This window comes from Aedes aegypti, chromosome 2 (genome assembly GCF_002204515.2).
Source record: "Aedes aegypti strain LVP_AGWG chromosome 2, AaegL5.0 Primary Assembly, whole genome shotgun sequence".
In the NCBI taxonomy this organism is placed as follows: domain Eukaryota; kingdom Metazoa; phylum Arthropoda; class Insecta; order Diptera; family Culicidae; genus Aedes; species Aedes aegypti.
Genome location: NC_035108.1, coordinates 261,127,839 through 261,155,543, shown reverse-complemented (window position 1 = coordinate 261,155,543; position 27,705 = coordinate 261,127,839). Strand labels below are relative to the sequence as shown.

The 27,705-nt window shown below is 37.1% G+C and overlaps 1 protein-coding gene and 1 pseudogene across 1 annotated transcript in view; one reads left to right on the top strand and one right to left on the bottom strand.

Annotated features, from left to right (window-relative positions):
• The window catches only part of LOC5570926, a 231,975-nt gene that overhangs the window by 29,040 nt on the left and 175,230 nt on the right, over positions 1-27,705 (bottom strand). The window contains exons 9-11 of the mRNA XM_021844903.1: positions 15,574-15,719; positions 15,408-15,497; positions 4,239-4,330 (exon numbers count right to left, since the gene is read on the bottom strand). Coding sequence (XP_021700595.1) covers positions 4,239-4,330; positions 15,408-15,497; positions 15,574-15,719 — 328 coding nt within the window. The remainder of the gene's footprint in view (positions 1-4,238; positions 4,331-15,407; positions 15,498-15,573; positions 15,720-27,705) is intronic.
• On the top strand, positions 1,526-2,128 carry LOC5570927 (annotated as a pseudogene).

Here is a 27,705-nt window from a genome sequence, read left to right as displayed (position 1 = left end):
GAAATCATATAATAAGTCAGAAATGCTTTTTCATAAGACCTAAGCATCTTTTCCTGTGTCGTGTGGTTTTCAAAGAATACACGTAGGTATGCAGCAGTAACAGGTAAGACTAGGGATAAAATACGGTTCGATTTGTGACCCCAAACGCTTCCCCAGTTAATCCACCTAACAGTGAAGCGATTATCGTAGAAATTGAACAGAAATGCTTATATAATGTTATGCCAGTGTGTCTCTGTAAAACTTAGGTGTTTTTATCCAGTTTTGAATTTATTCATTAGTACCTCTTGTTCAGTTTATGCTTAGTTTTTTTATGCATCCAGCGATGTGTACTCTTCCCCTGAATAATTTTACATTTACATCAGATGAACTCATATCTAATCTCACTTTCAAGATTATAATATAATCGAATCAAGTGAATTAGAAATCGCAAGGTAAAGACAATTTGAAGTTACATATTTTGTGATATGAAGTTGAAATTTGTTTTTGATGCAAATTCAAATCAGATAAAATTACTGACTCCATAAACAATTTAAAATAATTCAATTTTGAATCATATGCAATTCCAACGTAAACTACACATTTATACAATTTGAAATTAATATCCTTTTATGATCTCTGGTTTGCTGGGACCCCACCGAACACAACGGCGATGGGATGTGGTTAGCAGAAGAAGAGAGATAGGTGTAATGGAATTTGAGACATGGCCGCGGTCGTGGTAACCGCTCAGGATATACGTGAGGCTACCCGGTATACCAGGAATTGGGCTGCACCAGGACCTGATTTTCTTGCATAATTTTTTGTATAAAAAACTCACAGCAATCCATGGGCGGATGGCGGAATACTTCAATACGGTACTAGCAGATCCCACGCAGCTACCGAAATTCATCACTAGGGGTGTCACATTTCTTCTGCCAAAGGACCAAAACACAGCGAAGTACAGACCAATAACGTGCCTTTTGAGTATATACAAAGTGCTATCGTCGATCATAGCGAGGAGGGTGCAATACCATTGCGACGCCAACAACGTGATGACCGAGGAACAGAAAGTGTGTCGCAGAAACACACAAGGCTGCAAATATCAGGTCAAGGCAAGTTACCCAGAAGCAAAGGAACCTGGGTATGGTGTACATTGACTACGAAAAGGCATACGACTCAGTACCGCACTCGTACCTTCTCAAGGTACTACACTTGTCTAAGGTAAACGGCAACGTCATCAGGCTGAAGCAATACGCGATGGGGATGTGGAGCACCTCCTTATACATTTCCGACGGTATAGCTGTGTTACACTCCAGGACTCTCAGCACCAGGAGTGGGATTTTTCAAGGTGATACCTTTAGTCCGTTGTGGGGCTGAAGGGCCAGGCAAAAGGCTAGGAAGCCTCTCAGCAAAGCACCAACCAATGCAACTATGGCTGCTAACTGAAGAGTGGGAAAGGAGTACAAATGTTACCTTTTTTTCCTTTTTTAGACAACGAAACGTTCAGCAGGATAGTCAGGGTCTATCCTCACTCATTTCCTAGCTCAAAATGGGAGCCTATCGTTACGTGCAGGAATTGTACCGCAAGAAGCAGATGTGATGCGCTATCTGCTGCGTGTCCGCGTCTGGCAGTACCGCCAGCTGACCAAGTTCTACCGTGCCCCGAGGCCATCGCACCAGGACATCGTCTCAGGTACAAGGCCAAGCAGGGCTTCTCGATCTTCCGCATCCGGGTGCGCCGTGGTGGCCGCAAGCGCCCAGTCACCAAGGGTTGTACCTATGGCAAGCCCAAAACGGTGTCAACGAGCTGAAGCCGTACCGCTGTCTGCAGTCCGTTGCTTAGGAACGTGTCTGCCGTCGCGTTGGAGGTCTACGTGTGCTGAACTCCTACTGGGTTGCCCAGGATGCCGCCTACAAGTCTTAAGTGGTCATCATGGTCAACACGCCCACAGCGCCATCCGTCGGGACGCCAAGGTGAACTGGATCATCAAGGCCATGCACAAGCACCGTGAACTGCGTGACCTCACCTCCGCTGGCAAGAGCACGTGGATTGGGCAAGGGCTACCGCTACGCCGGAGGATCCCGGCGGGCATGCTGGAGCCGTCGCAACCGTTTGCACATGCGCCATTACTGTTAAGTTGGTCGTTGCTAATCCTGTTGCAGGTGCAGCGGCTTAGGAATTACTTACTGAAACTAGATAAAATTTACAACATTTCTATCTTCTAAAATTCTTTTGTGCAAAGTGAGTGTCCCACATGTACTTTAACCTCTATTGTTACATTAGTAAAAGATTGAATGTCTTTTAAATACACTTCACTCTCATTTTCCGGAATCCATTTGTTTTTTCCACAAGAAAATCATTTTTTCAACACGGTTTCAAAAACATTAAAAATGGGGATGAGATTGGGTCAAGCAAAAACGATAGTGAATGAAATCACAAGTCTACCTTTTTGACGTTTTACGGTGCCGTGTATACTCTTTCCTCATAAAGATGTGTTTATCCTCTCTAAATACAGCATTGCTGAAACATCAAACAAGTCTACTTGTGGATTCCGTGCAATGAATAACAATTCAAAGTATTTTGACTGCTTCTCAAATCAGCAAGTGTTTTTCGTACACACCATCGTAAAATTATCATTTTTTTAATTCAAGGTATTTTCATCTTATGCGAACACTTGTCGGAAGTACAATAGAGTTGTTGGATCACGGAAATACCGGAATTATGACAACTTGGAAAATTGCCTGAAATCTATTGATCGCGGTATGCACGGAAAATTAAATTAACATAATTTTTAAAATATAATCACGGTTTCAGTACACTTTTGGGAAAAATTAAATGACTATATGGCAATAAAGATTAGACTTTGAAGACAATTTGAAGAGAAAAAACGAATATATATTTAGACTTGACGAAAAATACTGTTTTTACATACTTTTTGACAATAGTTGTTCAATTTTTTAAAAGAGTGACACTGAGAGTGAGAGACACTCTCACTTTCTCAGAATTCAACCTCTGATAGTGACATTGAACAGATTGATTTCTCGAGGTAAACATTTGCCTCCTTGAAAAATCAAAACCGAATCAAATCCTTTCGTAGTTGTTTGAGACTGAAAAGTCCTGGAAAAACTCTCATCAGATACGAGCGCCCTGATAAGCTGTTCCGCACTGCCATCAATCTGTATGCAAACGTCCACGGTTGATTGTTATTCCTCAAACAGAAGGGTAATTCCAAGAAAACGAACGTTCATTCGGCTGCGCTTGTTTGCTGTTTGAAACAACGTCGTATCAATCCACCGTTCAACGGTCCAACAGACGAGAGGGAACTAAGCTCTCTGCACGTGAAGAATCGAAATGAGTTTTTCTGCTTATACAATTCCTCCAACTCTGACGACGAAGCTGCAATCAAATCTTTTCAACGGGTTTGCAAATATTATTTTTGGTGGAGAATTTAATTAGATTCTTTCGATGCCGCTGAATATTCCGCGCCTATCATCATGAAACGTGGAGGAGGAAAAAACATTGAGAATCGTAATAGAGAATTCACGATAGTTGTGAATGATGCATTTAATAGTGGTCGAGTGCAATAGGATAATTGAAAAATAAAATCAATTTAATTTTATTAACTTGATTTAATTCAGACGCTGAGAACAGCTTGGATTGAAACACCTTTTTATTGAATGTTTTCAAATATTCAAAGCTTATAAAGCCCATCCCAAAAGTTGAAGGGGAAAACGTGCAGCTATTCAGCAAGAACAAATTGAATGTTGTGAGTTAGAATCTTCGAAAGAAAATTTCTCGACTGGCCAGGACATAGAGTGAAACATGCAAAATTGGTCAATCGGTAAATGATTAATTTTTTTATTTTACTTTTAAATTCTGGGCTGGTAATATGTTTGGTCACAGAAAGCTTCGATACTAAATTAGGAACTATAAGCCGATAGGTATTTTATGCCGTTATTGTAATTGTTGATACAATTCAACATAAATACAAAATTTCGAGAATGGTCCAAAATAAGATGCAATTATAAATCAACATAACCCACTATTCAAAAACTCTAGAAGTGCTTTGACTATCAAACATTTGTAAATCGCGAGTAAGGGTATTGATATAACATAACAATCTTCCTGAATGACATTTCTAATTCTCAACTACCACTAAAATGTTACCACTTTTCAACCAGTTTTCAACGCGACAGAATAAGAGGCGTTACTTGCCATAAATAATAAGCTTAAGAAACAAAACGGCCAAACAATATCTTACCTGAAACGTCACAATGTCCAGATTGGCCAACGTTACCAGAAGATTAAAGGTAGCTGCCGCCAGCGAAATCGTTCTTGGTGGAATGCATTCACCTGCGGGAAAAGAAAAAAAAGAATGGTAAGAAAATCGTTTCGGCCGGGTCCATGGTGGTGTGGATCTGGATGGTGGTGGCGGCGGTTAGTTTGCTTTATTATAATCTAGCCCCGAAAGCCGAAAGTAATCACATAAAACAATGTGAAAAATTGCTGTTATAACGCTAAATCCAAACAACTCTAGGGTTATACTCAACGCGATTGTTAAATTGCGCGCTCCGAAGAATATTGTGGGTAAAACACACTCAATTATTCAAATTATCTCTGGATGGAGCGGAGGGCGGATCTGCGGAGCTGTCGAAATTCAAAAGAAATCCGACCGGCATCTGATAAAAGCGTAATAACTTTAATTAAATTATCCCATTTCCGGTAGTTACCGAGCGGTACCGAGAAATATAGTAATGGCGAGTCCGACAAAGCCTCAGAGAATGAGCGCGGTGGCCAATCAGAAGCGCGGCTTCGTTTGTGGCCCTTTTCTGATCTACTTCGGTCGTTCGGTCAACTGCCCAAAGGCTTCGGTCGAACATCGGATTCACACCTAGGAGATTGAAACCGTCTTATTCAAAGCAGTGGTGTCTGACGTAGAAAGATGAGAAAAGCACATATTGGAATTACCGAAATTCAGTAATTCTCACGTTCCGATTCCAGCGCCCTCCGATTTCACTGGGTTTGCGTTGGGGACGCACAGATGCGCGTCAAGCATGGTACATTGTAAATCTGACAGATGCCATGTATTGGAAACATAAAAAACGATATAGCTTCTGTCTGTGCTTTGGGGTCATATTATTATTGCTTGTCGTTCTTCCGGCATTCGTATCACATGCTCAGCCTAACGCAGCCTGCCGTGTTTTATGAGCTTGACAATATTCACTTCTTTTTATATATGATTCATACGACGCCGCAAGGTGCCATATTCTTGTATCAAGCCGATTTTTTCTTCTTCTGCAGGCTACGGGACTTTAGCTGGTTACGGAGCTGGTAAAAAGCCATTTTGGAAAGGTCCACAGATCGTCCTCAATTTGATCGACCAATCTTGCTCGCTGCGCACCACATTGTCTTGTGCCGGTCGGATTGTTTTCGAGGTTTTGCCCACCGCAAACTCCCAATTTTCGCGAAGTGGACGATGGTTGTTTCTCCCAGCAGCTAGTGCAATTCATGGTTCCGTCTTTTTTCCGCACTCCGCCGTAGATGGTCTGTAACTTTTCTCTGTTGTCAGCGGTCACGAGTGAGCCAAAGTACACGTATTCTTCGACCACCTCGATTTCATCACCGTCAATATGAACTCGAGGTGATGGAGCGTACCGTGCCTTCTCTTAAGCCCCTTCAGCCTTAGTCGGATGTACGTATCCGCCATTGTCTCAAATTTGTGTGCTACAATTCCAAAGTGTTCTGAAAGGACTTTCTGCCACTCGTGTCTGTCCCTGTTCCTCTTATCACACCTTCTACCGCAATGTTGGACAATAAAAAAGAAAGGCAAGGCCATCACCTAGCCGTAACCATCTGCAAGATTCGAAGGGACTCGAGTGTCCCTTATACTCGGACTACGCACATCACTTACTCCATCATCGCCTTGACCAATCTCATCAGTTTGTTCGGGACCGGAGTCTGCTTGCATTTTCTTCAAGGCAGTTTCGAACGTTCTGACTGCATCCTCCACAGCACCGTTTGACTATAGGGTGCTGATGTCAAATGACAAAAACCTCTTTCCTGAAAAAAATCTTGAAATTCGTTTGCCGTGGACAATCGTCCGTTGTCGAAAACAAAACCATCGCAGTTTCAAAATGTGGAAAACAGTTCTCCAGCTTTTCTATTGTTACTTCGGTAGTGAGCGACCGAAACAAGTAGCACTCCACCCATTTTGAATAGCTGTCCGTTATAATGAGGAAGTTCTTCTCTTTCAGGAACAAATGGTCTATATGTATCCTTTCTTAAGGCATTGAACTAAACTTCCATGGAGAAATCGGAGTATTACCAGCATGTCTTGGTCAATATTGGGCCATCAAAAGTAATTACGGGCCAGAGACATTCATTTTGATTATTCCAAGATGCATTGCAGCATAAATGGACGCAGCTTGGGCGGCGCCGCAATGCTATAGGGGCCCATCGCATTGTAGCGCCGCACAGCACTTCTGCTTCAACCGTCAGCTCATCTTTCCGAACATAGTCAATCATTTGGAATCACTTCTTCAGTTCCAGGTCATTCACGTTGCTTGGCCATCCAGTGTTTACAATGTTCACTATTCGGCAAACAACTAATTCGCCTTTCGTTCTACTAACGATCTTGTTTTAGATTCCTAATATTGCAGGAACTTTACTTCTTCGTCGTATCCAACGCCGTCATCACTACATTAAACTAGTGATCGTGACAAAATCTGCTACCTTGTTGCTTACTCCTTTGATGCACTCGATTTTATATTCATACTTAGCCAGGAACACACCCTAACATTGTAGCTTGCCAAACACCATATCTGACATTTCGTCTAAACATCGATACCGTGGTGAATCAAAATCCGGACAGTACCAATATCCGGACACTTTAAGGGGACACGGGAGACCGTGTTATTTTCCCTATCTTTCGTCTCACTCTAACAATAATTATCAAAACTTTGTGGAAGCAAATCTCGAGTTTTAGTGAACCGATGAAGCTGAAAATTTATCGGGTTGTGCACTACATATATAGAATCATAGTGATACATTTTCGCATCGATATATGGAGTGGTTCTTGAGATTTGCTTCTTGAAATGGATAGGGTGATTATGATGACGTCCCGTGCGGCCTTAATTATATTACTTAATTACAGTTAAAATTACGTGATTATATGTCTGGTTTTTATTCATCCCCCTTTAAATGAACAATGCTGATCATTTTACATATATTTCTAATCTAGTAACCACTGCTAAATAATTAATAAAAACAAATTATTTGTTCATGTTGGACGTCATTTCGTCGTGATTTAACTTCAACTCGAGTTGAACGATCAATGAACGCGCGAACAACGTTTGTTTGAAGTAAAAGTTAGTAAAATATATGTTTATAGAATTTTTATCCAAAACTGTTCAAAAGAAGATATTTTGGAAGTTTGGTGACTTCACTATCAATAAATAAATTGGAAATATATATTTATCGGTGTGCAAAAACACTGTCCGGGATTATGAGCCAGTGTTTTCAGATCCGGACATCGCGTAATGGACCCCCGTTTTACTAGTGTAAGTGAGATTCCCGAATGAAAAAATAAGTGAAAATTTGAAAACCAACTGTGGATAGTGTAGTGAGCATTAAGAATGCAATTGATTATTGGATAAATTGTATTTATTTTTAATAATAGCTTTTCGAGCCGCATCGAATGCAGTTCAAGCTACGTGTGCTTCAGCTCAGGTAATCAAACCAGTTTTTTTTTACAAACGTGTTATTTGTTTTGCCATTGTGGAGCAATCGTGGACATCATGTTTATTAAAGATTGTTATTTAATTGCGTGTTGATATTATTTTCATTGAAATTTAACGGATATTGCATGCTATAACACCTTTGTCCGGATTTCGATCCAAAAGTGTCCGGAATTAAAGACATCATTGTCTAAGGTGTCCGGATTTAACAACAAGACATGCTTCAATATTTGATCGATTTTTGTGTTAAAATCATGATTTTTATCAAAAATTTCATCACTTTTATGAAGATCTGTCTTGAAACAATCTATCAAGCAATATTGCATCGAGGATTTTCTAAAACAACACGCCCATATTGAAGTAAGAACATTTGTAGCACCTTAAGCGTCCGGGTATTGATGCACCACGGTACCAGAGGTTGACGATCCGTCAAAATCGTGAATGATGTTCCAAGTAAGTAGCCACACCAGCTCCAGCGCTTTTATGTCCAAAGGTAAATACAGGGTGGCCACCAAATATTCATTTTGAAATTCCCGCTTTTTTTCCTAGTTTTGCCGGAATAATTTTCCAAAATGTCCCGGTTTTTAATTGAGGGGCCCAAATGCAAAAGGGTGACCCTTTGTTCGATTTTTTAATTAAATGTACTACAAAATTCTACTTCAAGCTTTTCAACGATATTATAGGTGATTTTTTTTCGTCCAACAGGAAAAATAATATTATTCGTAGAAGATAGGCTTATTTTTTGGCTCCACAATTTTTTTTTCAAAACTAGATTTCTGTCATTTACACCCCTTTACTTCTAACCCCCTCCATTGTGCCAATATGTTTTTACTCTTGGTACTTTTGATTCACTTCGACAGAGGTTTGGTTCGAAAGTTACCCAGCCCATATTTATCTACAACTAGCTGTCCCGTTGTTTTGACCAGTAGGGCGTAGAGCAATGAGAATATATACAGATGAGGCGCCTTCCTTTTCCTCGACTAACGTTGTTGTCAGCCGTCAGCAAGGATCCGAGGTAGACGAACTCATTTACCATCTCGAAGGTATCCTCGTCTATCGTGACACTGCAGTGCACTGCTTCCTAGTCGGGGGCCCTGTCGCGCTCAGTTCTACCTACCAACATGTTTTTGTTTTGACGCATTCTCCACCATTTCGACTCTTGTTGCTTCGCGTTTCAGACGAGTGAACATAATTACCACCGTTTCAAATTTTCTCCCAATGGATATTTGTTATCCGCGAAGCAGACAAATTGTCCGGATCTCGTGAAAATCGTGCCTCGACTGTTAAGTCCGGCTCTCTGCATGGCATCTTCTAGCGCAATATTGAACAGCAGGCACAAAATACAACCCTGTCGTATTCCCCGGTGAGATTCGAAAGAACTGTAGTATTTGCCCGTGATCTGCACATCGTCCATAGTCGCTCTAATCAACCTTGTGAGCTTCTCGGGAAAGCTGTTCGCGTCCAAAGTGACGAACGTTATTCCTCGGTAATTGGCGCACTCCATTCAGGTAGCAGGCAGTTCTTTTTCACCCCACATCCATAACAGAGTATGGTGCAGTACTTCGTACAGCTGCTAGCTTCTTCTTCTTTCTGGCGTTACGTCCTCACTGGGACAGAGCCTGCTTCTCAGCTTAATGTTCTTATGAGCACTTCCACAGTTATTAACTGAGAGCTTACTATGCCAATGACCATTTTTGCATGCGTATATCGTGTGGCAGATACGATGATACTTTATGCCCCGGGAAGTCGAGAACATTTCCAACCCGACCGGTGGGATTCGAACCCACGACCCTCAGCTTGGTCTTGCTGAATAGCTGCGCGTTTACCGCTACGGCTATCTGGGCCCAGCTGCTAGCTACAATGCTTGAAAATTCGGCCGGGATCTCGTCATTTCCAGCAACCGTACTGTTTTTCAACTGACGGATTTCACGCCAACTCGACAAAGGGATTGGCAGCACCCCTTCAGAATTCAATGAAACTTTCTGGGTGTGAAGACTATGTGAAACTAAGATACTTTGCATATTTTGTATTTTCAAAATCGATCTAGACTAACATTTGGAAAGGGTCAAAGTTTTTTTTTACTTTTTTTTATAAACCCGTATAACTCGAAAACGGTAAGACCTACAAAAAAGTGTTGTATGGGGGACTGTCGTGAAATTTCCTGACGTTTTAGAGAAAAATATTGAAAAAATAAAAACACATTTTCTACACTGAAAAAAAAAATATTCAAAACTTTAGAGTCGATTTAAAAAAACGGCCATTTCAGATTTTGATCATCCTTAAGCAAAAAGTTTCGTAATTAAATTTACTAAAAGTCGTCCATACATTGCAAATTGGGCATATTTTAGGGAAAAAAGTTTTTCTAACATCGAATTTTTTAAGTCCCAAAGTTTTTTTTTTACTTTTTTACCCGTAACACGTATAGCTCGAAAACGGTAAGACCTACAAAAAGGTGTTGACGTTTTAGAAAAAAATGTTGAAAAAATAAAAACACATTTTCTACACTGAAAAAAAATATGATTCAAAACTTAAGAGTTGATTTAAAAAAAATGGCCATTTCAGATTTTGATCATCCTTAAGCAAAAAGTTTCGTAATTAAATTTACTAAAAGTCGTCCATACATTGCAAATTGGACATATCTAAGGGAAAAAAGTTTTTCTAACAACGAATTTTTCAAGTCCAAAACTGATTTTTTTTTTCAAAGATTTTGTTCGAAACCGTCAAATATGATCGTGTTTTCAAGTGATAAATGAGTTTGAATCAGAAATTAATTGTATTTTTTTATTTAGAATAGTTAAAAAACGGAATTATGCAGTGGTTATGTTTTTTAAATGAAGGCAATCTATGGATTTCGCCTCTGCCTATGAGAAAATCAACTCCGTCTAACAATCCGACGGATTTTTATGGTTCGAAAGATTGCAAACATTGAAAAGGAACAACCTGATCCATACCCCATTAAATTTTCTTCTAGATAATACTACTAAACGTACCTGCGTTACAAGCCAGATGAATAAGAAATAATGTTTGTATTGTTATCTACCTAAAATGTCCGTTAACGACCTGAGTTACTCAACAATCACCGCGTGAGTGTATAGAAAGATAGGTATTTAACTTATAATTGTCGTTCTACCTATGCATATAACTATTTAAGCTTGATGTCAATAAAACTCTTTTCATTTTATCATTATTATCATTGTACTAGGCATGGATGCAATGGACGTCGACAAGGTGGAGGCATTCGAGGAAATCATCAATCAGTTGAAAGAAAAATTCAACTCACAGACAAAAATGACTTGACAGAAATGACCAGTTGAAAATATTATCGGTTCTTCCTAAGTCGTGGTCGATCAACAAAATTGTCGAGGAGTTCGAGGCACCAATTTACATGGTAAGAAAAGTGAAACAACTTGTGAATGAACAGGGCATTCTATGTACCACAAGGGCTCGAAGTGGGCATGGAATTAGTGAAACAGATAAACAGGTTGTTATGGATTTCTTTGATAGTGATGATATTAGTAGGCCTATGCCAGGAGCCAATGACTTCGTTTCTAAGTACCGAAATGGTAGTAAAGAACAAGTTCAAAAGCGTCTATTGATGATGTCTCTTAAAGAGGTGTACATGATTTTTGAAGAAAGATGCCAAAATGTAGAAATTGGTTTTACTTTTTTTACTACGTTGAGGCCTAAACATTGTAGGCTTCTCAATAGCACAGGAATTCACAATGTATGTGTGTGCACATACCACGAAAATGTTAAATTAATGCTTAACAGTTTAGGAATTGTCTCTCAGGCAGAAATTTGTGAAAAACTGTTATGCGATGTTCTAGTAAGAACGACTGATTGTTTTTTTTTCGAGAATGTGAAAAGTGTAATTCCAAAGAAAATATTACAGGAGAACTAATCTCGCTTTTAGAGGAAAGCGACAAAGAAGATGTAGTTTTTCAGCAATGGCTCACCACCGATCGCTGTAATTTAGAAACTATAATAAAGCCTGTTGAAGAATTTGTTACGTATTTCGTGGAGAAAGTTGATAAGCTAATAACTCATGATTTTATTTGCAAAGAACAGTCTTCTTTTCTACGAAACAAAAAAAAAAACTCCTTAAAACAAGGTGAAATACTTGCAAATAGCGACATTTCTGAAAATTATAGTTTTATCATACAAAACGCTGCTCAAGGATATCACTGGAATAATTCCCAAGCAACGATACACCCATTCGAGATTTACCATAAAAAAGATAATAAATTGGAAAACGTTAGTTTTATTATAATATCAGAATTGTTGACCCATGATACAGTAGCAGTTCAGCTATTTATTTCAAAATTGATAAATTTTGTTAAACAAAAAATAAATTTCTCAAAAGTTATTTTTATGTCAGATGAAGCTGCAGTTCATTATAAAAATAAAAAAAAAAATTTGCCAGCTTATGTAATTTCAAGTAAATATATAAATTGGAAGCAGAATGGCACTTTTTTGCCACATCCCACGGCAAAGGCCCCTGTGACGCTATTGGTGGCACTCTCAAGCGAATGGCAAAAAGAGCAAGTCTTGCAAAAGACTATGGAAACACAATCGCAACTCCGCGAGAACTATTCGACTGGGCAGTGAAACAAACTGATACATGTATCACCAAATTAAATTTCTGTTATATATCTAATGAACAGTATGTTAAAATGTCAGAGGAATTGATGGAATTGTTTGATAAGGTTAAAACTGTCCTTGGTACCCAAAAATATCATTGTTTTATGCCTATTAGTGATACATACACAAATTGCAGCCAAACGGTATACCAATTCAGAGGATGATCCAAAAATATTCAATTTATTCAGTAAAGCCCAAAAATAATGTATATACATGTGCAGATACTACGTTTTAGGATATATAGCAATAATAAAAATAATGATGCATGATAAAAAAACACCACGACTTTTTTTTCATAAGCATAATATTGACCCTTTCCAGACACCTGTTAAGATTGGCTTTGACCAAATAAGAAATAAAATATTATTGTGATATCTTTCCAACCATTAAAAACCCATCGGATTGCTAGACGGAGTTCATTTTCTCATAAGCGGTTTGGTGCGAGATCAATTGTATTTAATTAAAAAAAACTCTGTATAATTCCGTTTTATTTCTTTTAACTACTCCCAATAAAACAAATATAATCTATTTTGTGATTAAAACTCATTTATCACTTTAAAATATGAGCATACTAGACTATTTAAAGCGGAATAAAATAAATCAAAAAAAATAATTTTGGACTTAAAAAATTCGATGTTAGAAAAACTTTTTTCCCTAAAATATGCCCAATTTGCAATGTATGGACGACTTTTAGTAAATTTAATTACGAAACTTTTTGCTTAAGGATGATCAAAATCTGAAATGGCCGTTTTTTTAAATCGACTTTAAAGTTTTGAATCATTGTTTTTTCGGTGTAGAAAATGTGTTTTTATTTTTTCAATATTTTTTTCCGAAAACTTCAGGAAACTTCACGACAGTCCCCCATACAACACTTTTTTGTAGGTCTTACCGTTTTCAAGTTATACGGGTTTATAAAAAAAGTAAAAAAAAAACTTTGACCCTTTTCAAATGTTAGTCTAGATCGATTTTGAAAATACAAAATATGCAAAGTATCTTAGTTTCACATACTTTTGTTTGGTGCTGCCAATCACGTGTCGAGTTGGCGTGAAATCCGTCAACTCTTTGTTTGCTTTTATGACCTCATCTAGTGTCGGGGGCTTCATATCTTGTCCATCGTCGCCGATGGTTCATCTATTCCTCGACGAGCTTATGTTCTCTTCGTGCAACAAATGCTCAAAGTGCTCTTTCCACCTGGCAGCCACTATGGTTTTATCTGTTAGCAAGTTACCTTCATGGTCATTGTACATGACGGCAGATGGCACTGCTTTTCTCCGCACGCCATTGACAGTTTCGTAAAATCTTCTTCATTCTGCTTGTTTTTTTTCTCTCAGTTTGATGGCTTAATACATACTGCTAGGGTTACCATATTTGCTGTCACTGCAAAGAGTATATTTTTTAAACTCGGAAAAAGAGTACTAAAGAGTACACCTTGGAGTTCACCTAAAAACTAAAAACGCACTTTTTACTTGTGTGACTGTCTTAATTTCGTTGTGTTGATTTTTTTGTTATTTTAAGTCATTGATCGTTTTAAAAACCAAAAGCTGGATTTCGAAAAAAAATTCTAATTGCGACTTTTTTTTTTGCTTAAATAATGCAAACGTTTGTAACATTCATAGACATAGCCAGTTTTGCCACATTTTAATCACAGTTAAATTTTTCAACGAATCGAGAGCTTTACTAAATCACTGCCCAATCTGATCCACACTCTGAGAGAATCGATACCCCTTAATATTAGTTTTTTCAGCTGAAACATGCCTAAGAGTTTAACTCGTATTTAACAAAAAAAAGTTTGATGGACTGGTTGCTTTAAAAGGTTATTTAATTTGTTCGGCAATTCTTTATAATATCTGGAAAAGAGTACACTTGAGCCCATTTATGGAAAAGAATAGTACACAAATTTTTAAGGAAAAAAAGAGTACATGTACTCTAAAAAGAGTACGTCTGGTAACCCTACATACTGCTTGTTGTTTCCGTGATTGCCTTCGCTTTCTTGTACCGCTCTCAATTCTGTCGAAATATGAAAATTTTCACAGAACCGGTTGAAAAGTTACGCACCAGGTGGAAACGCTCAAAATAATAGTACTTTCATTCTGATACTTGACTTTTTCACCGGTACTGTGAAAAGATTCATATTTTGTGATCATGAAATTGAGGATATTTTTAGTTTTCTGCCAAAATTTCATACTGATTGCATTTGTGGAAACAAAGTTACAGCATGCCAAAGTTGCGCATTTTGTATGGAATTTGACTTTCATTACTATTACTCTGAACACAACTGTACCTCCGAAACAGTTCTATATAAAGTTAAATATTCGTCAGCAATGATTTGCTACAGGACAAGGGCTGTATATCACAAGTTTATTAGTTGATAATTTCATCGCATGATGGAGCTAGCTTGGAAAACATAATTTTCTGATTTTTCTAAACGATTATGACGTTCTACAATTACATCTCAAAATGTTTCTTCATTCTGCTGATTTGGGAGACTGATGTAATCGGCAAAGTTGTTAATGTCCAATTAGTTTAAGGTGAAGATTAATCGAAGCCAAACCTCAAATTTTAAAGAGCATGAATCTGGAGAGCCAAACATCCGTTTAAGCTGTAAACTTAATCGATTGGTCACTAGTTGGTGATGTCCAATCGATTAAGTTTTCAACTCAAACGGGTGTTCAGTTCTCCAGATTTGTGCTCTAGAAAATTTAAGGTTTGGCTTAAATTCATCTTCACCTTAACATTCTACAACTATAACTCACTAGTGAAGTTCAACGCGTCCAGATTTAACCAGTTCCATGTTGTACCTTTAAACACAGTCACATTCAGTCCAAGCATGTTTACGCTTCGGGACCGTGCGGAAAGTCAACGGATTAACCAAATAAAAGCAGAGCAGAGCAAACTTTGGGAGAGCAAACACTTCGGCAGTAAATAAGCTCGATCTTGGACCCGCGCAGACCCACGGATGAAAAAAAAAGCAAAACAATGCCGTTTCTGGTGTTGTCCAGAGCCAAACAAGACAAAGGCTAGCCGAATGAATGTGTTGTGGAAAGGTGTCTTACCAATGGGCACGATAGCTGCATACAGCAGAGAGACCGATCCGAACAGTTCCGTTGATTTGACCGTCGCCAGAAACTTGGTGATGTCGGGACCTGAAACGATTGCAGCACCGATTGGGTTAGAATCATACATCAAACGGCCGTGGTAATGCAAATTTCTGAAACATACCTTTTGGACAGAGCTCTGCCAGCTTCGTTAGTAGCCCCAGTGAAGCCAGCAGAGATAGCACCAAGCTTTGTTGAGTCTCGACCGATTCTTGGATTTTGGTGAATTTCCTAACTAGTGTGTCTAGCAAACCTAATGATACTGTGTAACTGAAATGAGAGAAAAAAGATTGTAAAACGAATTAGATTACTATTTTGGGAAAATAAAAACTGAATGACATAAAAAATTACATGAATTGTTGAATTATTTTATAAACCTATATATACAATTAAATTAAAATTTTACAATACGTTTGAAAATATGAATTTTTAACTATCTTCAGTGTAACTAGCGGAAAAACAGTAGGATGGACAATAGATTCTGACAAAAGGAAGTACGTGGTTGCAGATAAAGACAGTGACAAGAGTAGTAGTATTGGTGCTGATGTAGTGCTTGATAGGGATATGCTCCATCGTATGCAAGAGGAAGCGTTATTCAGCATGTATGTATAACACGCTTTCGGTACTTTTCTACGAACATGAAGCTGCTAATTTTGTGAGTGCTTATAGTGTTTTATAAAAAAAAGGCATTGACGAACACAAATTTCAAAAATATACACACCAATACAAAAGAAGGGATACTTTTTCAAAGCAGTATCACAGCTTATGTTCATGAACATTGATGTTTTTTAGCTGATTTATCAATTATGAATAGAATATGAGCAAAAAATAATCTTTGCAATAATACAGTCGACTCTTCACATCTCGATATCGAAGGGACCATCAAGATAAGGAGAGATCGAGACATAGAACAAATGTTTGATGAATACTAGATTAAAAACCACTCCGTTACCGGGAAAATTTAAAACAAACAGGCGTCATTTCATCCTCGCAAATTTTTGTGAATCCCTATAATTTATTTTAGTTACCTTTGATAATGAGAATATCGACATACGGAGTGAAAATCAGGAATGATAATCACACGAGTTAGGGATATGTCGAGATAAGGAGGTTATCGAGATATGGAGAGTGAAAATGTTTGCAGAATTAAGGGACCAAAAAAATCATCGACATACGGAGAGATATCGAGATTAAATTAAATTAAATTAAATTTTCTAACAAAATTACCCAATTAAGTTAACGTCAAAAACGTAACTTAAGAATACAACTTGCGGTATACATTGAAACGAAATTTAGCTTCAGCTGCTGAAATGTTTTTGAGTAGACTCATCCAAGCGCAACTGATGCTAGACGTCTTGATCATTAAATGTAACATTTTTTCTTATTGTGCACTACAGTTAAGTGCACTATTGAGTTCCCATTTATACAAGATACAAAACCCCATTATGTTCTACTAGTATGATTTTATATCTTCAAGACCTCCGCCAACACAACTCATTCTATTATCGAAAGGCTACAGTAAAAATTGCTTAAGAAAACACTTATGATTCTTCAGACAGTTATTCACACAAATGATGATGATTCATTAAAATTGGGATGATGGTAAAAAGCATACACTGCATTATCATCGCATTTACTCAACCAAACTTTACGTGGGATAATCCTGCTACGCTACCAAAGTTTTCACTTAATAAGAAACAGCATTCGCATTCGCAAACTGTCAATGGTCCGTCATAGGAAGTCAAACCAGCTGTATTATATATACCAGCGGGAATTACCGTGAACTGAGGGTATGTTTATGAGCCGGCCATGAAATTGACCTGCAGTACTCCATTAACAATTCTATCACCAGAAGTTTGTTGAAATACTTTTTTTTTTGACGGAATGCTCTTTGAAAAAGAAAACACACTCGTGGTACATGTTTTCAAACAAAACTCCATCGAGCATTGTCTCAGTATCAATATATCTTGGCCTGCCTTTTATCTACCACCCTCACGAAAAACTCTCATTATTAACTTTATGGAATTACTTTGAAGCATATAATGACTACATTAAGTGACATACAGTGATTACCAAGCCTTTGCAGACGTTTCAACTACATAAAATGGGATAATGAAGGTTATCCAAATCCTTCTGGAGTTTTGGGCTCCATGATCTACCTACTTTACTTGTGGATCACGATGTTCTAAGCTAGCGAGACCGACCGAGGGCTTTCGGAATTTTAGAACATAAAGTACTGTGAACCATACTCGGCAGTGAATTCTAATACGACATTTGGTCGTATGCATCACGGATCGTACCAAAAGTATACACCCGATTCTGTTTTTGCACGGATTTTTTTTACACGGCCGTGCAAAAAAAGTTTCCATACATTTTTTTCCGCCAAAACCTTATTTTTGCATGAAACGTCGAGAAATGGTGTTACTTTTTTTGCACGGTTTTTGAAATTTTGAACTGAAAACTTTTTTTTTGCAATTTCTCATCGTAATAGGCTGTTTTTCATCACGCCAATCTGTCATGAAACGGCCTACTTTCCTGCACTGAAGAATGCAGTGCGGGAATAATCATTACGCAACTGAAATCAGTGCTGTAATGGTTCATTACGCAACGCTTTCTCATTACGCAACTGTTTTGAGTTGCGTAATGAATCATTACACAACGATTTTTCAGTAATTGTAAAATAATGGTGAATGCATTCCGATATAATTTTGGATACCCTCAAGTGGTCTTGTACGAAATTGCAAAAAATGTTGTACGTAACTCGTTGCAGAACTCGATTTTTACAGCACTCGTCGTAATTATCCTACTCGGCAAGCCTCGTAGGATAAATTTACGACTCGTGCTGTAAAAATCATCTTTCTGCAACTTGTTTCGTAAACTACTATTGTTGGATACTGTCAAGCATCATTGAGCTGAATAACAAGCAAAGCCAATAGACAAAAGATAACCCGGGCGAAGCCATCGATTTTGTGGCTTGCCATAGACACGATAGCTTTTTGTAGTTAAAGGATACTTAAATGCACATAATGTTCTAGGTCTTTTTGAAGCGATTGACCCAGGATCGAAGAAGAATCTTCAATTCGGTGTAGATTCGTAGCAAATAATGGCTCATCAAACATCAAGCAAGTAATTAAATTATTTATTATTTATACACTACATTTCCCTTACACAGTGCTACTACTGCAAGCATAAAATGTCAACTCCTACTAATGCCCGAACTAGTGCCAAATTTCCAGTCGACATAATCAAGATAAGGAGAGATCGAGACATAGAACAAATGTTTGATGAATACTAGATTAAAAACCACTCCGTTACCGGGAAAATTTAAAACAAACAGGCGTCATTTCATCCTCGCAAATTTTTGTGAATCCCTATAATTTATTTTAGTTACCTTTGATAATGAGAATATCGACATACGGAGTGAAAATCAGGAATGATAATCACACGAGTTAGGGATATGTCGAGATAAGGAGGTTATCGAGATATGGAGAGTGAAAATGTTTGCAGAATTAAGGGACCAAAAAAATCATCGACATACGGAGAGATATCGAGATTAAATTAAATTAAATTAAATTTTCTAACAAAATTACCCAATTAAGTTAACGTCAAAAACGTAACTTAAGAATACAACTTGCGGTATACATTGAAACGAAATTTAGCTTCAGCTGCTGAAATGTTTTTGAGTAGACTCATCCAAGCGCAACTGATGCTAGACGTCTTGATCATTAAATGTAACATTTTTTCTTATTGTGCACTACAGTTAAGTGCACTATTGAGTTCCCATTTATACAAGATACAAAACCCCATTATGTTCTACTAGTATGATTTTATATCTTCAAGACCTCCGCCAACACAACTCATTCTATTATCGAAAGGCTACAGTAAAAATTGCTTAAGAAAACACTTATGATTCTTCAGACAGTTATTCACACAAATGATGATGATTCATTAAAATTGGGATGATGGTAAAAAGCATACACTGCATTATCATCGCATTTACTCAACCAAACTTTACGTGGGATAATCCTGCTACGCTACCAAAGTTTTCACTTAATAAGAAACAGCATTCGCATTCGCAAACTGTCAATGGTCCGTCATAGGAAGTCAAACCAGCTGTATTATATATACCAGCGGGAATTACCGTGAACTGAGGGTATGTTTATGAGCCGGCCATGAAATTGACCTGCAGTACTCCATTAACAATTCTATCACCAGAAGTTTGTTGAAATACTTTTTTTTTTGACGGAATGCTCTTTGAAAAAGAAAACACACTCGTGGTACATGTTTTCAAACAAAACTCCATCGAGCATTGTCTCAGTATCAATATATCTTGGCCTGCCTTTTATCTACCACCCTCACGAAAAACTCTCATTATTAACTTTATGGAATTACTTTGAAGCATATAATGACTACATTAAGTGACATACAGTGATTACCAAGCCTTTGCAGACGTTTCAACTACATAAAATGGGATAATGAAGGTTATCCAAATCCTTCTGGAGTTTTGGGCTCCATGATCTACCTACTTTACTTGTGGATCACGATGTTCTAAGCTAGCGAGACCGACCGAGGGCTTTCGGAATTTTAGAACATAAAGTACTGTGAACCATACTCGGCAGTGAATTCTAATACGACATTTGGTCGTATGCATCACGGATCGTACCAAAAGTATACACCCGATTCTGTTTTTGCACGGATTTTTTTTACACGGCCGTGCAAAAAAAGTTTCCATACATTTTTTTCCGCCAAAACCTTATTTTTGCATGAAACGTCGAGAAATGGTGTTACTTTTTTTGCACGGTTTTTGAAATTTTGAACTGAAAACTTTTTTTGTTGGATACTGTCAAGCATCATTGAGCTGAATAACAAGCAAAGCCAATAGACAAAAGATAACCCGGGCGAAGCCATCGATTTTGTGGCTTGCCATAGACACGATAGCTTTTTGTAGTTAAAGGATACTTAAATGCACATAATGTTCTAGGTCTTTTTGAAGCGATTGACCCAGGATCGAAGAAGAATCTTCAATTCGGTGTAGATTCGTAGCAAATAATGGCTCATCAAACATCAAGCAAGTAATTAAATTATTTATTATTTATACACTACATTTCCCTTACACAGTGCTACTACTGCAAGCATAAAATGTCAACTCCTACTAATGCCCGAACTAGTGCCAAATTTCCAGTCGACATAATCAACATTCCGCCTAACAATTTTCGATTCAACCTGCCATACAAGCGTAACATACACTACACTTCTCGAGATTTGACACTTACAAGCACTGACAGTTGATACTTGACAGCATCGCGCCATCAGGACAATGTGATTGCGCGTTTTTGAAATTACATGTCCCCGTCTCGGGCTTGTCCACTTCCAGAAGCAAACATCACATCCAATCGAAAGCGCAGCGCAGAGGGTGAGATGAAAATGATCTCTATACAATTCGTTTCTATTGCAGGGTTTCCCCTCGCAGTCCGACATTACTGGCGAATTTCCCGACTGCTGCCCTGCTACTTAACTGCCCTGCACAGTGACACTGTCAGCTGTAATCAAGTGGAACAAGTGGAATGCCAAACAACATAATCAGTCGTGAAAAATTAACATATGACACAAGTAAACAAGCGAATCAACCCGGGGGCGATCGGGTTTCCATGCTTCCGCAGAAATGCCGGGAGCTTGATGGACAGATATTGGGATGACTGGTAGCGCATATAGTGCTAGTGACGAATGTCGCCAGTCCGTGGTAGTTTTTAATCCAGTCAAAGTTGTCATGCCTTCAGCAGTGAAAGGGTATTCATTCCGATTTGCTCGTGGACACATGTTAGTTTCTCAGTGGGATTTAAATATCAAATATTACGACGACTGTTTTTAAAAATGAATCATGGTTTTGAACCCTACAGCTCACAACTTATAAAAAAAAACTTATAGCTTCTATTGCTACTAATAAAAGTAGTAGGTTCCTATTAGTTGTAGCGGTCAACGCGCAACTATTCAGCAAGACCATGGTGAGGGTCATGGGTTTGAATCAAGTCTATCGTAAATAGCGATGGGCGATTTAAAATCGATGTACTGAACATCGATTTTTTCGTTCCGATTAATCGATTTTTTGAATCGATGTTACAGTCATCTCTCCCTTACTCGATATTGAAGGGACCATCGAGTTAGGGAGGTATCGAGTTACAGAACACAAAACCAATGCAACTGCGATCCAAGGGACCATCGAGTTAGCCATGAAAACCAACTTTTACTATGGTTCTCTAACTCGATATCGAGATACGGAATATCGAGTAAGGGAGAGTTAAGTGTATAATCCCTAAAGATCGAGTGAATCGATTTTCTTCATTCGATATTTTGTTTCGATTCGAAATGATGAAATAAGTTAGATTTTGAATAATGATTTGATGAGCCATAAATCTAGTTTTCAGATTAAAAAAATCAAGGCAAAAATTCCGTATTCTCAATATTTCACTGTTTTTAGTCATAAAAAGGGTTTCTGGGACATGAATTAGTTTTTTTTCTGCAAATACTTCTCGATATCAGTCCGTATATTCGGACGAATACTATGGCCGCTAAGTATTCATTTTTTTTTAATTTCTTTATTAGTATCATTTTAAACATTACATTCATTATTTCTTATACGTAGGTGTTCTGTGTTTTTAGACAACACTATCATCCTAATTTGGTAACACAAATCTAAGATTTTATTAACATGAGCCCTAGATACTTAACTTCATCTGACCAATTTATTGGAACCCCTCTCATCGTGACAACATGTCTACTTGAAGGTTTCAAATAAAGAGCTTTTGGTTTATGTGGGAATATTATTAGTTGAGTTTTGGAAGTATTAGGAGAAATCTTCCATTTTTGCAAGTATGAAGAAAAAAATATCCAAACTTTTTTGCAATCTACTACAGATGACACGCAGACTTCGTCCTTTGCCGAGTATTCTAATTCTAACAATTGTAGAGTAAGGTAGGGCAGAAGTTCGACCTTAGTGGAATTATCAATATTTCGAAAAAAAAAGCTAAAACAAAAGAACACATTTCAAACGGGAATCAAATATTTATCTCAAATCAAATAAGACGCATTTTTATTAACCGCAGCACTCAAAACTATAATGGCGGTGATTTTCACTTGCTGCAAATCGACCACGCCGCTACACACTGAGACATGCCTGTCTAAAATTTCCTACATTTTTTTCTGTTGGAGTAATTTTTTGCTCAGAAAGATTGGGCAAAGCATGGAAACATGAAACTTATACGTTATTCGTTTGCGACTGTTTCGTAAAATCATAACATTTATTGTGAATTGATTACAAAATACATTAAAATTTTATTAAATGATGAAAAACTTTTTACAAAATGGTATGATTTTATAATATACATCAAATGTTCCGAGAGCAAGCATATAACAATTGGTAGAAAAATCTGTCACCTACCACCTGGCAACACCGTCATCTCTTGTAAACATAAACCGTGCCGGTACACAACAAAAATAAGCGATGAATCCAACATACAACAGAGAAATTCCGTTGCCTATCATTAAATCATAATTAGGGACAATGGAAATTCGCGATTTCGCGGAGGCCGCGAATTCCGCTAAATTTGGGCTTCACCGCGAAATTCAGGAAATCCCACGAAATGCCGTGAAAATAGTTAAATTTGAAGAATTTGTATGCTAATCAAGGTAAATTCCAGTTTATTGCTTCTGAAAATGGTTTATTCATCTTGGAGTCGAAGTTCCATAAAAAAATTATAACTGTTTAGTTTTAACTTCGACGTTGTCCTGCTAGTTATTTTCGTTTTACATTTTACAAAAACCACCCTTATTTCAAACATATAATCTCAATTTGTAAAAATAAACAATTGATTGAAATTCCATGAAATTTACACATATAAAGCCTTTTTCTGTTACTCAAAATGTGTATTTTTGTGTAAAGTATGGTCAAAAATACGGGGCCGCGACAAATCCGCGAAATTTGTAATTTATCGCCTGAGTCACTCGCGAAATTTCAAGAATTTTCCGCGAATTTCCATTGTCCCTAATCATAATGTTTCCTTTTGATATGTACCGTGATGAATCAAAATCAGATCAGTACCAATATCCGGACACCCCAGTAAAATTCATTGATTGAAGGTAAAATATAATATTAATACGGTAATTTTTACGTATAACTTCTACTTCCAACAGTTCCCAACATATTACTATGAATTACAATCTAGTTACCATTGCTAATAATTATAAAAAATAAAATGAAAACAATCAGCTGCTTCAGACAGACGTCATTTTCTTGTAGTGCAAGTTTTTTGGTAATAGCGTCGCGAGCTTACAACAAGTTTAAGTTAGCGATAATGTGTGAAAAAATGTAATATTTAGGGAGCTTTCCAATGCAATTGTTCACAGAAAGGTAGTTTAACAGTTCTGAAACTCGGAAGTAGTGAAATATGGTGAAAATATGCTTTTACAGCGTAAAAAAAGACTGTCCGGGAAACCATGCAAGTGTCTTTAAATCCGAACATCATTCTAAAGCCTTGTTATTTATCTATAAAAGTGACTATTTTGAAAGTGAAACTGAAGAAACTTGATAATATCATCTTAGGAAATGTGTTTAGTGTTCAGAATACCTTTAATTCGAAAAAAAAAACTCCATATTCTGGCTGTATTTTGGATCACTATCAGCTGGTTGGATATATCTGGGCTGCACTTGAGGTAAGCTATGCGTTTATATACATATTTTTCATAATACTATGCACCATAAAACACAAGAGAGCATGGAAATTTTATAAATGTGATAATTAATTCGATGAGGGGTATAAACCAGTTTTATACAGATATTTCACAAAATAAAACAACTGTCCGGATTTTGATTCCAAGGTGTCCGGATTAAAGAACAAAGATTGCTTCAGGTGTCCGGATTTAAGGACAAGACATGCTTTTGTATTTTAAAGATTTTCATAGTAGGGGAACTTACGTATTATCGGCCGATTTGTTCTCTTCGTCATGGGGGGTTTTTATCGACCAAACTTCTGAAATTCGGCAGTAAGATGCACTTATATGGTGAAAGTATTGGTGCATAATTTGAGCCCAATATGTTTCAGAAAACCACCCAAGACGAAGAGAACAAAGCTGCCGAAAATACAACAAGTCACCCTATAATTGTGATTTTTGCCATTAAATTATTTATTAAAACAATAATCTGATTTAAAACTGTTGGTAACATAAGGTGACTTCATTTAAATCCAAAGCAAACATCTTAAAATTGAAGTTTAAACAATTGTCCCTGCTTAAGCGTTCGGGTATTGATGCAGCACGGTACGATAGAAGAGTAGACTGTTGTGCTCAGTTATCTGGTTGTTATCAATATCTAAAACAGCGGTTTTCACATCGTGCTCCGCGAAGCCGTCGCAGGTGCTCCGCGACCATTTCTAAAATTTGTGCCAGTGCATATTTTGCTTTAAAATACGATTTTTCACTATACCGATCCATGTCATATCTAGAGTTTTCAAAAGTTTAAATTTAAAGAACAAAAGAACCGATCGCGTTAAGATATTAGTAACTCGTTGATCGAATTTTCATTAAGACCACTGTTTTGTCTTCTAGATTTGTGCTCTTAAAAATTAAAAAATGGTTTTAATTCATCTTCACCACATGATGTTTTTGACGTTATAATAAATCACGTAGAACAGTGTTTATGGAAAAGGTGTCAAAATCTCGATTATTATTGAACTTTAATGTACCTAGGATATTTTCACGAAAACGTTCAGCATGTTGGCTAAGATTTTGTAACTGAAAGGTAAAAAATATTCTATTGGTGAAAATTTTCCCACATTTTGTATGGGAGAGTTATAGTTTCAAAATTTGGTTCTATTGAATTTAATATTGAAGACATGAAATTTTTTCCGATGGAATATTTTGAATGTTTCAGGGTGAATAAGTTTTGTTGGGATACTTGGCCTCATCGTAAAACAAAATCTAAGGTACATGCAACTTTAATGAAAATCTAAAAGTTGACACCGTCATACAACATTAGGCATATTCCACGAGTTTCATCAAAATTATGAAAATTTCCGAGAGTGTTGAACTTGTGGCTAACCCATTCAGACACATTAATAAAGGTTTAAAAAGTAATATTTTGCTACAGAAAATCGCTAACACCAAAATTTGGAAAATTTACCAATCAAAGCAATTTTGATATTTTTAAGCCACGAATTTTTTAATAATTTTGAAACATTGTTTTAAGATTTGAATTCAATTTTAAAAATAAAATCGAAATTAAATGATTGTCCAACACAAATTTCACCTCATGATTTTTGTAGTATTTATTAGGCTGAGTTAAGCTTGTAAAAATTCCAAGTTTTAAACGGAGTGATGGTGAAGAATATGTGCTCCACACATCAAATTCATTTCAAAAAGTGCTCTACAAGCCAAAAAATCTGAAAGCCTCTGATCTGAAAGATAACATATTTTGTAATTACAATGGCGAAAATATGATATTATTAAGCATTTGTGTTTGTATTTAATTATTATTTTTGTTATGTTAAATATTATTTCAAACAGACAAATAACAAATTGTGACATTCTATTTGAATGGTAAATTTTATTATTCATTTGCAATTTTTCTCTACCCGGGAACAGTTTTTCAGCTGAAAAAAGGTTGTATAAACAACATCTTAGCTGAAAAAGCATTTGTTCAGCTATCAATGTTATTTGGGTCGACAAAGCTCTAGCAACAAATTTTCTTTAATCGTCTGTATCTCAAGAACCTTTTCAGCAAGAATGTTAGTGTCTTCGCCAAAGATGTTCACCAGATTGAAGGCAATGTTGTGGTAAAACACATAATTAAAAAATCAACCGCAAGGTGACGCTAGTAACTTTTTTAACCCATAAAATCGCGTGACAAACCTTGACTTTTTTCAAATCGCCACGATTTGGAGATCAGTAGATTATTTTTTTTTGTAATATTTTGAAGTATATGCCGTAAGTTTGTCTTATCATCCTTGGGTGAGACGTATACTGAAAAATAAAATGGGTGTAAAATACATTCCACATAAAAATTACACACATATTTTGTTATTATTGTTATTCCTTTACGTGTCAATCGACGTCGCCTTGTTAATAGGTTTTCATTGAATAACTTTTTTCACAAGTGTCGGATTGTTTCGCGATCTTCGGAAATATTCTTCATCGTAGAAAAACCAATGGAGTTTTGTGTTCAGTATTTTTAAACAGGTCAATGGGCGATCTCTGGCGATTTTTCTTTGCAAAAGTAAGTTTTCCCATAGTAAATCCCACACAAACTTTGAACGGCTGGCGTGTAAATATAGTTTCACTAATCTAGCTGAAATTTTGCACAGTTGTTATGAGATCCAATCCAAAAAGGGGACTGGAGCGAGAATCTAAATTTTGTCCCACACTAATGTCTACACATCCGGAGAAATGTGTATTGAATAAACATTCTAAAACATCTTCATCAGAAGAAGTAAAGTCACCATTAGGTAAGCAAATTTCGTTCACTTGGTAATCCTAAGATTTACAAAGAAGCCGACTAACTTCAATCAAACTGGACAAATTTGTACAAATATTTTTCCAGCCGGAATGTTCAGCATCGAAAGCTCTTCCATGGATTCTTCGGATCGAAGAGCCTTCTTGTAAGCTTTGCGAGCCGACTTGAACGACTCTGATCCAGCTGAACGGCGTCTGTTCCAATTTCTTCTACATTGTTTCCTGAGCCTAGTCAGATCGGAATTCCACCATGGGGTCCCTCTTGTAGTCTTCACAGACCGCAGAGGACATGCTTCTTCAAAAACTTCCATAATGTAGGATGTCGTAGTATCAACGGCATCATCCAAATCACTTGGATTTTCAATGGACGGAGAATATCCATGAAATTTGGTCGCAACCAATTCAGTGTAGAGTTCCCAGTTTGTTGACCGGGGATTCCTAAAACGCAAAATCTGTGCAGTTACATTTGAATGTTCAAAGAAGATGTAAAAAACTGAACTGGTACGGCAAATGAAATATAATATGTTGTTAACATAATGTAAATGAAAGCTTAATTTTGTTTTGTAATTGTTAATTATGATGATAGTATTGTCTAGTAGAGATGGTCGGGTTTCACATTTTTCAAACCCGAACCCGACCCGTACCCGACTTATTTTATTCCTTCAAACCCGGACCCACCAAACTCACCAAACCCGACCCAAACCCGACTAACCCCGACTTTTTTCTAGCCCGAACCCGACCCGTACCCGATTATTTT